Here is a 13,165-nt window from a genome sequence, read left to right as displayed (position 1 = left end):
ACGATTTGCCTTATTATTTTTGGTAAATCGTGTAACCCTACACGATTTGCAAAAATCGATTTTGACAAATCGTGTAGGGGTGCATGATGGAAAACAGACAGGAGCCGTTAGAATTTTTTGTAAATTGTGTAGGGCTACACGATAAACCCGTTTTGATTTATTGTGTAACCCTACACCCCTTTTGAAATTTTTGGTCTAAAAATGTGTCATTTAGACGCGGGTTTAGTTATGTGCCATGTATTCCTTCATAACTTATACATGTATTAGTTATGCGGATTTTTAAATTGCAAACCAAACATCGTTCTAATTTTTTACATGAATAACTTACTTCCTAGCTAGCTACCAAACGTGATATAAGTATACATAAATTAATACATGAATAAGATGTATCTTTACTAGGTACGAAACACGGTATAAATTAATGCAGAAACAAATACATGAATAACTTGTCTCTTGTCTAGCTACCAAACGACTCCTTAGTGATCAGGTTACTTGACAATACTGGTGAGAGGTAGCAAGCACATAATGCAATTAGTCAAGTGCACATAAGTCGGTCCGAAAACCATAGTCATAAAAAAGGGGGAGCTATATAGGACTGTAGTCTTTCCTTAGTTGCAGTTGAAGGCTAATAATATATATATAGCTCCTTCGATTCTTGATAAAGAGCAATATGACCGGCAGTGGTTTATATATATATATATATATATAGTTTTTGAGTTTTGACAATGACTTCCATGTTCAAACCCACATTATTTGTCAAACGCAAAATGTGAAGATTTCTTGAGTCGAGGATCTATCGAAAATAGCCTCTTTACCCTCACAAGATTGAGTAAGGTTTGTGTACACTCTACCTTCCCTAGACTCCACCTGATGAGAGTATACTGGCTATGTTGTTGTTGTTGCAAAATGTGAAGATTGTATTTCTGTTTGCGCTTCTTAATCAACGCCTATCCTTTGGAATTTTCTCTGTTTTTAATGATGGAAATGAGACCGTCAAAGATTAGACCAAAAAGCTGCCTTGGGTGGAAGACTGGAAGTCAATAGCCAAAATACACAAGAGAACCAACTTTTAGCAACTTTTCATAGATGGACAAAAACAATTCTCGAAGGAGAATTTTGTCTCTCCAATGGTTATAACTAAAATATATGATTGTTTTTCGATCACAAGTTTCAAAATTGTTTCTTTTATAAATTTCGTGCCGAATTAAATTGCATTGCATAAAATGGAACAGATGGAGTATTGGAGTATAATTTAAGCACGTAGACATCAAACTTAGTGTGGAGTATAACAATATTTTGAAAAATATACTGATAGAATATATAGTCATTGGTCCAAGCTGGCGTGTTTTTTTAATGTGAGGAAAGAAATATTCCACTAGATTCCAAATAGGTGTAGATGTTGAACGATAATGCAACAAATTTTCAACTTCAAGGTCAAATTTGTACACACACCTTTGAATATATTTTTCTCTTCCACACTACTTTCCAAAAAAAACAGCGTTCCTATTGATCACCACAAGTTCTTGGAAATTCATTTTCTTTAACAAACTTTCTTCTATTCCTTCTAGTTCTAGCTTAACATATATGAACATTCAATTCATGTTACAAGTTTATTTTTCATTCACATTCAAAGAAATTAAACCGCACACTTTATATTGTTGTCAACTCACGTAGTCGGACCTACCAACAACAAGACGACTACTCTCCAATGGGCAATTCATTAGCATCATGTTTCTCTGAGAAAAATCAAGCTGCAAAATTTAGAAGAAACAACAAAAGTAGTATTCGTAGTAGATCGTCTAATCATCGTCTTCCTCCTCCTCCTCCTCCATGCATCTCAAGATCAACTAGTCGAAAATCGGATAGAATTCATCCAAATTCTTTGAGAATTCATGAGGATAATTGTGATGATTATAATTATATTCGTGAACAAGCTCGAGTTGCTGCAGCTTTGTTACTACAACATCATCAACAAAATGGAACACTTACTCAATTTGAACGTTCAGTTTCTCTAAGAGACCCTTTAGCATCTTCATCTAGGAGGCAAAAGAAGAATTTTATGCCTAGAAGTTCAAGTTCTCGTGCCAGATCACTCTCTGACTCACTTCCTCATCACTTAGAGCTTCTTGATCAGGTTTGTCTTTCTACAATTTGCTTCAAAGTATTGGTAAATTGTAATTTACCCTTTTTAAGGGTCGACTTTACCCACTATAACAATAAAATATAAATTTACTTTCTTTATGAAATTACTTTATCGAGTCTTATAACAATGAAGTCACAAAACTATTTTTGTCACATTAATGTAACTGACATATGTGTACGTGGCTCAGAAATGCAAACGAACAAAAGGTCATTTCTCCGGTTGCTGAGCAATCAATTTTGTTGTTGTTGTTGTTGTTGTTGTTTTTGTTTTGTTTCATTTATTTTTTTAATTGTCTTTTTGCTTCTAAAATATAGGTAGTCAAACTTTCTACACGGTTGTTTTTTTTTTTTTAATATCTTTAGTCATTTGTATTTTTTAGCCAAAAATTTGACATATAAAACATTTGTATTATTTGAGCAATTCACGCGTTGTTCAACTACTTTAATGTGACAAAAACTAATTTAATGATTTTACTATTATGTTTGCGTGTGTAGCGGATAATATTCAGTAACCATACCTGAAATTAGCTCCCAATATGCTAAATGGCAATCAGAAATTACATGAATAATACTGTAGGATGAAATATCTTCCCATCAAAAGTAATTTAGTTGTAGTTTAATGTATCTAGGTGGCACATTGAAAAGAGAAGAGTGAGAATTTTCTGCCAAAGGTAGTACTGGTGAAGAGTGATAAAATAAATTGTTGTACAATAGCTTACAAGTAATAATCTTTCATAGTAGTAAATGTATAATAACATGTTTTAACCTTTCTCAGGGCACAAATGTTGAAGATTTGAAGAATAAACATTTTGTTCTTGTACATGGTGGTGGTTTTGGTGCATGGTGTTGGTACAAAACTACTACACTTCTCAAAGAATCTGGATATCAAGTTGATGCTATAGACTTAACTGGTTCTGGTTCACATTTTTTTGACTCCAACAACATTACTACTCTGTCCCAATATGTGAAACCCCTCACTGATTTCCTCGAACATCTCGCCAATGACAAGAAGGTTTGATGATTCACTTGCAACTTGTCTCAATACAAATAGGAACAATTTGATGCTTTCTTAAACTCAGAAATTGAAAAGGATCTTTTTTTTATGCAGGTCATATTAGTCGGGCACGATATAGGAGGTGCTTGCATTTCTTATGGAATGGAATTGTATCCATCAAAAGTCTCTGCATCAATTTTTGTTGCTGCAGCAATGCTGAAGAATGGACAGAGTATACTCGATATGTTCTCCGTACAGGTCGGTTACATTAGTTATACATGATTTTTTACTAGAAACCAGACGCTGTATATGTGATACAAATTTTTATATGGAGAATAAATTTGCTAATTTGCAGCTTGGATTGAACAATCTATGTCAACGCGCTCAAATTTTTCGCTATGCAAATGGGAAGAATCATCCTGCAACTGCTATAGATTATGACAAGTCATTACTCAAAGAAGTATTATTCAATCAAACCCCTGCTAAGGTATTGGTTGTGTTTACTATGTCGCTTAGGCTCTTCAAAAATGTCAACAGATGTGTGTCGATTTATACATTGCGGAAGACAAATTAAGTAAGGTATTTTTGACACTTTCATGTTAATTTCAGGATGTTGAATTAGCATCAATGTCAATGAGGCCAGTTCCTTTTGGACCATTAGCAGAGAAACTTTCACTTTCTGCAACAAATTATGGTTCCATTACAAGATACTATGTCAAAACACAAGATGATTTTGCAATTCCTTCATCCCTACAAGAAGTCATGATAGATTCAAATCAACCTGAACAAGTTTTCCAGATCAAAGGTTCCGATCATTCGCCCTTTTTGTCGAAACCTCAAGCTCTCCACAAGATTTTGGTAGAAATTTCCAACATTCCTCCAAAAATAAATCACAAAACCATCTAAATAAAGATGGATATATATGAGCCAAGACCATTCTTTTCAAAGACATGCTCCTATATATGTACATATCAAATACATGATCATCACACATATATATCATGAAATACTTTTGAAATTCTGAATTCACTTCGTTGATTTTCTCCCTTTAAATTTACTTCATTGTTCTTTCATTATGCCAAATGATATGACCTATCAAGAACGGAAAGTAAAAGTTTTTCTTATGTTACTATGAAAGTCATTTCGTTTAACCATATGATCTAGTGAGTAAAGTATGGAGGATTCAAGAATTGCATCAGACACCAGAAATTGACAAAAAATAGCAGAAACTACACACTCGAGAAACTGCACCAGAAATCGAGGAAAAATAGAAGAAACTGCAAAAACTGCACCTCAAAAAGCGAGTTCATGTGGTTCCAACTTTATAACTTTGTGGAGCAAGATACTGCCTTTTGTTCATATTACAACAATATTAGTTTGGAAGCCTTCTAATGCGGAAAACAATCATGATAACAAGCGCAAAGGCGAAGAGCATGAGATCTTTCTTGTTGTCGAATAATATGATCTATCAAGATGGAAAGTGAAGAGAAGTCTTACTATGTAAAACATTTTGTTTAACCATATAATCAAGAACTGCACTTGGCACCAGAAGTCGACAAAAATAGCAGAAACTACACTAGATACCAGAAATAAATAAAAAATAGCAAAAACTGCACCTCCAAAAGCGAGTTCCCGTAATTCCTACTTTCTATCTTTAAGTAGCAAGATACCGTCTTTTATTCATATTAACTACAATTTTAGTCTAGAAACGTTCTAACGGGCATAACAATCATGATAACATTCACAAAGGCGAATAGCAGTACCAGGAATTTTTAAACAAACAGCTTCAGGATGAAGTCCATTGTAATCATTCAAGCACTGCCTGGTACAACAATCTCTGTTGCAGTATTTGTCGCTGCAGGGACCTAACTGAGCCAAGCACTTATAGTACTGTGGCTTTAGGCCTTGTGATTCTGGTAGTATTTTATGAACTTCTCCCTCTTGAGTTACTACTCTTTTGGGTGCCAATGCCATTTTGCTAGCTGCTAATTTGCCTATGAAACAAAAAAACATGTTCCATTAGGAAATACTCAAAAATAAGGTCACAGGAGTATACATGATGAATTCCATTTATGAGAAAGTTTGACTTGTGTACACTGATAGTGTAAAAGAACTTTTAGATACAGTAAATAGCGAAGAGAAAATAAGCGAGGGCAGGGGCAGAACCAGTAGGGTTCGAACCCCCTTCGGCGAAAAATTACACTGTATATATAAGGTTAAAATTATTATTTATGTATATATAGTAGATGTGAACCCCTTGACTTCTTCGTGTTTACTTCTTTTATTTTTTAACCCCCTTAATAAAAATCGAGACTCCACCACTGTGCTAGGGAATAATTGGCTCAGCTGGTGAGGCGTCTCAAATTTCAATCAGGCGGATCCAGTGCTTCGTGCACACCGGGTTTATCAGAATCCAATATTTTCAACATAGGGTATTGATTTTTATGTGAATTAATAAATATCAGGTCTGAACCCGTCTAAGAAGGTGCATTGAGAAGAAACTATAAAGGTTGAATTCATCAAATCAAAATTCTGAATCTGTCTCTGCTTTTCTAATCGGTAGGTTGTTGAGTCTTATTGGGAGCAAGTGGGAGGCTACTATATATTCCTTAAGGGGTGAGGTGAAAGAAAGAACAAAAAACAAGAGACTATAGCCATATAGCCAAAAGAATTATTTTACTTAGTTCAGTAGTCAATAAGTTGACTGACTATACAGTCTTTATACTACTGCATCTTCAATAAGACATAATCGCTTTATCATTTTTTATTTATTTAGAAGAAACCTGTAAAGTAAACTATTCAATATGAAATATAGTGTACATGTCATTTTCCTTGAACAAAAAGTTGTTGATTGAAGTGAACTCGTAAAGCTAATCAGCAAAGTGGACGTTGAACGACCAAAATAGAAAGTAGACATAGGTATAGTAGAAGTATTTCAATAAAAGAAAAACTTCTCTGATTTTCTTATTCTTTTCTTGCTTTTTTTTAATAGTCCAATAAATATGAATCAAAGTTTACACTAATTTATATAATAAATAAAATTTAATACTTATATAAATAACTAAAAGAAAGACAAGAAACAAAGAAGCAATTTTATACAATGTATGAACTAGTCATTGATAAAATTGTCATTATATGAATCACAAGAACGAAGAATAAAGGCCAGAGAATATATAAAATTAAAAGTATATCACCTGATGGAAAAATGAATAATAGGAAAATGAAAAGAGTTGGTAAGATAATTGCCATCTTCTTTTGAGTATAATATAAGAATACTTTTCAATAAGCTGGAAGAACATTAATGTGAGTGAGTGCAATTTCACTTTGCTTTATATATTCCACAAATTGTTGGACTCCCTTTTTTATTTATGTTAATTTTTATTCATTAAGGAAAATATCAACCATATCAAAAATTTGAAAAGAAAATATCCTTAGAAAAGTGGTAAAAAAATCAATAATTACTCAATTCGAACAGAGGTTATTCACACAAAATATGGCAAGTCTATGCTATTAGGCAAGAGCTGAAGATAAATGGAGATATATAATGCAAGATCAAATCTTTAAAAATTATTATTAACATTCGCATTCATAACCCAATTGAGAAGTAATGGAGAAAAATACTCCTTGTGATAACTTTCAGATTCACTTATTTGGCACCTGGAATTACCATAAAAATTCACTAATATTCGGAGTTTACACTAATCCAGTAATTACATGATATATGTATTTTTATTTACTCATATAACTTAACCATAGTTAATGAACCTGTGGATTACTTTTCATCTTCCATTTATGATTAACTGTAATAAATTAATATGATTTGATATAAACCCGAATGTAAGTATTTTTTTAGTAATTAATCAAGTATGGGTGATTCTTTTTTTTTTTTTTTTTCACCACTAACAGAAAAATGTAAGATAATTAAATAATTTTCTACTACCAAGGGTTGTGGTCGGAGGTGAAGTTAGGATTTTGAGTTTATGAGTTCTAAATTCTAGGAAGACAACTTATTACGTTCTGAATAAATTATTTATACGTATTAAGTGAATTAACACAAATCAAAATTAATGCGTTCTATCGAACCCATAGACAAACTTGTAGCTCCGCCTTGGCTAAGGTGAGATGAATAGAATCCCTTTACCCTTAAAAAAGATCTTGAATTCGAGTCCTAAAAAGAATTCCTGATAGAGAGTATAGTCCCTACATGGTGCGAATCTGAATTAGTCGATGTCACAAGCGAACACCAAATAGAAAACAAACCAAAAAAAAAAAAAAACTTTAAATCAAACTCTGGATAATGTCCCCCCCCCCCCCCCCCCCCCCCCCGCAACACACACAAAGAGAACAAGGAATTAGGTGTGGGATTTAGAACGACTCAAAATACATGCCCAAAAATATTTAAACAATCTTGACCTTTAAAGGCATAGAAGAGACTAGACTAATGTCCCATATCGTTTGTCAACCTGTTCGAATATCTGTTTAAATGTGGTTTTCAAGCTAACCGACCCAACTCGACAGCAAGACGATGTGAATGGGCTTGGACCTGTTCTTTGAATGGGTCAGGACCCAGGAAAGTCCCCGGGCCATTTCCACAGAGATGTGGGCTCGGAAACGAGTTAAGCTTCACGGGCTTGGGAGTTCCATCTTACGTTAGTGAGATGGGCTGAGACGAGGTGGAGCCTTATGGACTCCTGCCCGGAAGAAGTATTGTTGGCTGATAATAATAGTTATTCACGTGGTCCAGTCCAAATTTGGACTAACTTAACGGGGCTTATGATCTTGCGGTCACCTTTTTTTGTGTTTTGGAGGTCGCAAAGTAGGGTAGAAGATTAGTATGTTGTTGAGGGTTGTCTCGCTTAGGAAGGGATATGCTTTGTGGTAGTGTTATATTGGCCGATTATAGCCGTTATTCACGTGGTCCAGTCTTGAACCGGACTAACTTAACAGGGCTTACGATCTTACCTTTTTTTTCTTCTTTCTTGTTTTGGAGGTTGCGGATTAGGGTAGAAGATTAGTATGTCTAGCTTATGATGGGATATGCTTTGTGGTAGTTTGAAGTACCATATTTTTTTCCCACTTTCTTACAATAGTAATAGCTTTATGCTCGTACTTTCTTATGACGAGATATGTTTGGTGGTAGTTTGGAGTAGCATATATGTCATATTTGTTTCTACTTTCTTACGTTAGTATTAGCTTTATGCTCGTAGTTTCTTGCGTTTCAGAAACAGTCTCTCTATTTCCACGAACTATGAGTAAGGTCTGCGTACACTTTACTCTCTCCGGACCCGGCTATGAAATTGCATTGGGCATGTTGTTGGTGTTGTTGTTTTGTTTCAATTTGCTTTTTATCATGTATAGTTAAGTGGTCTGTTCTTAACTAGACCAACAGGATAAAAAGGAATGATCATCGTGAATTTAAATAAGCAAAATCTTATCTAACTACATAGTTCGGAGTTAAGGTATAGTGGTTATCGTATATGATTTAGATGATTCTTTTTTTCACACTAGGTCAACCAGTGGCGTAGCTACATACAACGAAAGGTGGTTAGTTGAACATTGTTCGTCGGAAATTTATATTGTGTATATCGTAAATTATACTAAGTATATAGATTAAAAAAAAATGTTTTATACATATATCTTAAACCTTGAACACTCTTTTAGCGAAATTCCTGAGTTAGCCATTGAATCCTTAACCCAAAATGTGTTTTATAGTTTTTCTTTAGGTGTAGTTATTAAGAGAGTAGGACCTGAGCTACAACAAAATCATGAAGATTGTATGTGTCATCAAATAAATATAAACGATATAATGTGATTTGTCACATTTCATATTTCTAAAACATGAACGTTAATCTTAAATTTTAACAATCATGGTAACAATTACATAAAGAAAATCCAGGCACTAATTGGCAAATTGCAGTTGGATTTTTTGATTGAAAGAGCTTAAAACATTTCTGCTCACAGCAATTTGCGCCGCCACAGGACCCGCTATCTCAAATGCCCAAATTAGTCATGCACTTTTCATTTGGTATCATATCTTTGCTTGCTAGTACCATTGTACCTACTACGAAAATAAATATCTATTAAAATAAGCATAATGCAGGATTTTTTTTTTTTATATACAGACAAGATATTGTTTATAAGTACAAGAGTACATGGATGTCTAATCTTCTAATTATATATCTTACTATTATTATATCAAGCGATTATCAGAACTTAATGATTGTTCCTGAGAAGTTAATTGAAAATCAGATCAACTAGGATAATTAATGTCGAAGGATATATATAGCATACTTGATGCAACAATAAGGAGGAGCAACATGCATAAAGTGGTTGAGGAATTGACCATTCTTCCTATGAATTAAATTATCAAGGTATGTTGCAAAATCGTTCATCTAGCTAGGGGTATAAATAGGGTGCATAAGCTAAGAAGTTTGAATTATTCAAAAAATCTTGAACTGGATTTTTCCCCATTTTTAGTTTAGAAATCCTTTTTGGTTGTGTAATCCCAATCAAATGGTAAGAATGTGATTAAATGGCAAATATTAAATAAGCATGCTGCAAATTTCTTATATGCAATTATTAGAATTGAATTACTATTTCCGAGAGAAATAATATTGAAGGATACACATAGAGTACCTGTTGCAACAATAAGGAGAAGCAGCATGCATAAAGGAAATGTGTCAAATTAATATTTCAGAATTGAGTTATCAAAGTATGTTGCAGAATTGCTCATCTAGGACTATAAATAGAGTGCACAATATATGAAGTTTGAATTGTTTTTTCATCTTTTGGATAGAAATCTGTTTTGGTTATATAATTTCAGAAAAATGGAAAGAATATGATTTTTTTTTTCTTAATATATTTTTTAAATAGTTAATTTATTCAGATGCACTTAGTGCTAGGACAAAGGCAGGTGAATAATTACAGTTCCCAACTTTTCCCCCCAAAACTTAGTAACCTGGCCAAAGATAGACTAATGAATTTAAGTTATATACATTGATAATATTTTTTTTATAATATCAATGAATTTTAATCTATTGTATGAGTTAGTTATCATTTTTATTAGATTACAAATTAATATTTATTTATAAACTAAAAAGGATAATTTCTGAGACTTCTCTACAAATTTGACTTGAAAACACTCACCTTCATTGTGGTATACAATATTACACTTACCTCACTTGTTTTTATTCTTTTATAACGATTGTTTTAATCTATTTATTATTAAAACAAAAATTAATAAATGATTAATTACTCTTTTAAATTTTTAATAATAAAAACCCAATACCTAAGTGGTAATATGGAATATGTGTTCGCTCCATCCTTATTCAATAAAAATGAATTCTAATTTTATGTCTAATAATCTTTTGACTGCAATTATTTTCTGTCTTCTTCTTCTTCTTGCACTTCCATATGAAGCAAACAAATAAACTAAATCTTCATATCAAGCAAACATTTAATCAATTTCCCAATAACTAAAAGGAGAAAATTGTGATTTTAGTCTTTCAATAATTAACAAATATCAATTTTGATCCTTAAGATATTTGATTACACACATATTCTATATTTACTTAAGAATACGGACTTTTGATCTCTACTATGAACTCCAACAATTATAATAGACCGTTAAACTAAATTATTAACTAACACTTTTATTATATATTTCAGGGCGATGTAGTTCTGATATAATACGATGTAAATATGACAATTTCATACAAAAGAACTGAAAGTATAATTAATTGAAGATCAATTATATGTGTGGTTTAGATATGTTGTGGTACTATTAAACTTTTCTAAATTATAAGAGTAGACCAAAATATGACGCAATTTTCTTTTAAAATTGAAAGACAATAAATCAGAGGTCATATTTTAACAAACCCTTGTTTTTTCAAATGAAGAGATTTTAAAAAGTCACATAGTCACATATGAAAGAGGCCAAAATTAAATTTTATCAATATTTGAGGGATTAAAAATGTAAATAATATCAATTAATTCTAGCGCTAACCATTTTAGCAGGAAAAATTAATAGTTTTCTCAATAAAACACGTCAAATGGAAGAATGGATGAATCTAGCAAATTCATAATTCATCCATTTATTGTCTTACCTGATATTCCTTTCAATTCAAATTTCGTATGTGTTTGTGCACTGTATTTATAGCCATAGATAGGTATTATATTTTCTGAATATGATAATATTTAATCAGCTAAATTGCCTTGAATATGTTGCAATTAATTTTTTTTTTAATCAATCCAAATATAGAAAATATGTATTTCGTCCTGTTATTATTATTATTATTATTATTATTATTATTATTATTATTATTATTATTAATAATAATAATCGAACAATTCGTTTGTTGCTAAAAGCACTTTATTTTTGTTGTTCTACTAGTAGTAATTTCTTTTCTTTAAATACTTATTTCTTTTGGTGAAACATGTTCTTTATTTAAATACTTATTTCTTTTCCTGGAGATACGTATTCTTCTTTATCTTCTTTTTTCCAAAGAAAAAAAAAATACGTCTGTCAAATTATACTACCTGATCTCATATAAGCCACTGTCATGTACCAGTATAACACTATTGGACGACTTGACACTATCAAACTTTATTTTCAGTATTTATAACAATAGATGTAAAATTCAAGATTTCTAAATTATTTATGTATTATTACTAATTACTTATCGATCAAAATCCATATTGACGGTAATTGATATAAAAAAAGAAAGATTTTGAAGATATATATGACATGGTTATAGCGTAGTGAAATACTGTATTAGTATAATTAATGATGAGGGAAGAGAAATGAAAGTTTGGAGGAAAAGTGAAGTTAAAGAGCTAATTTTTCAAGAGAAGAATTTATTTTTTTAAAAAAAAGATATTCATGATTGGTTAATGGGCGTATATAGTGTGTTTGCTATTTGCTAACGTCATAACATAAAATAGTGAAGATCAATCGAATAATTATTGCTATGGACTTAATTAGGAGAAAGCCAACATGTAGTTGTTGTAGTTGGGGCAAGTATTCTAGACCTAGTGATAACTGGTTCAAGTTACTCTGACTACAAGAGCTATGGAATGCTTCATTAAGGCTTAATGGAATTTTGCAGCAAAAACTAAAATTAACTTGCATAATATCTATTTTTTTGTCAAAACTATTTGATAATGCGGCACATACTTTAACATGGTATCATAGCAGGCTGAATTTCTGGGTTTAAATCTTATCGTCATTCATTATCAAAAAAGTTATCACGTGCTTGATTCATCATGGATCAAATCTGCATGCAAGGGGGCATTTTTCAAGACATGATAAAGTAATAAAGAATGACTTTTATATTTAAACTTTAGATGAGATGATCATACATTTCAAGAGAAGGTTTATCTCACAACAATCAAATAAAAATTTAATGAACTACGTTAATAAATCACACATCTGTTCGAAGTAGTCCATGCAAACGTTTTGTCTCTCATTTTGCTATATAGTGTGTTGCTGGAGTAGTATGTACTCATCTGCCGGCTTAAATAGGATGTCTTTAAATAGATGATAACAAGTGTCTTTGCTAGTGTCTAACAATATATCCAGTGAAATTTCATAAAGTGGGGTCTGAAAAAGATAGAGTATAGGTAAATTTTATTTCTACTTTTAGAGATAGAGAGACTATTTCCGATAGATTGTCAACACAATATGACAAGTGTCCTTGCTAGCTAGTGTGTGTGTCTTGGACTTTTACAATATTGATAATCCAAAAATAATAGGGTCATTCGCGCAGATGCCCCTAACTCGGAGTGGTCTTTAATATTGCCTCTCGAATTTGTTGTTTTTAATTTTGGTCCTTTAGCATTTTTGGCACGGCATGAGTTTAGATTTCGCTCAGTAAAGCTTCGGTATATGTATTATAACATCCCACAAGTTATGTCGGACAAGTTAAAACTTTTAACAACACTCAACATAATCTGAAAAACGGCATAAGTTCAGATTTCACTCGGCAAAATTTAATATAGCTTTGATATATGTATCATAACATCCCACAA

General features: G+C 32.1%; 1 protein-coding gene across 1 annotated transcript; it reads left to right on the top strand.

Moving 5' to 3' along the window:
- The first annotated feature begins 1,383 nt into the window (after nucleotides 1-1,383).
- Nucleotides 1,384-4,161, top strand: LOC132641954 (putative methylesterase 11, chloroplastic). Its single transcript, XM_060359110.1, has 5 exons — nucleotides 1,384-2,134; nucleotides 2,918-3,154; nucleotides 3,251-3,394; nucleotides 3,492-3,623; nucleotides 3,746-4,161. Exons 1-5 carry the CDS (start codon nucleotides 1,709-1,711, stop codon nucleotides 4,040-4,042), a joined length of 1,236 nt encoding a protein of 411 aa, XP_060215093.1. The 5' UTR covers nucleotides 1,384-1,708; the 3' UTR covers nucleotides 4,043-4,161.
- The last annotated feature ends 9,004 nt before the right edge of the window (nucleotides 4,162-13,165 follow it).

Source organism: Lycium barbarum, chromosome 5 (genome assembly GCF_019175385.1).
Source record: "Lycium barbarum isolate Lr01 chromosome 5, ASM1917538v2, whole genome shotgun sequence".
NCBI lineage: Eukaryota > Viridiplantae > Streptophyta > Magnoliopsida > Solanales > Solanaceae > Lycium > Lycium barbarum.
The sequence above is the reverse complement of the archived record's forward strand: the minus strand, read 5'-3'. Positions and strand labels throughout refer to the sequence as shown.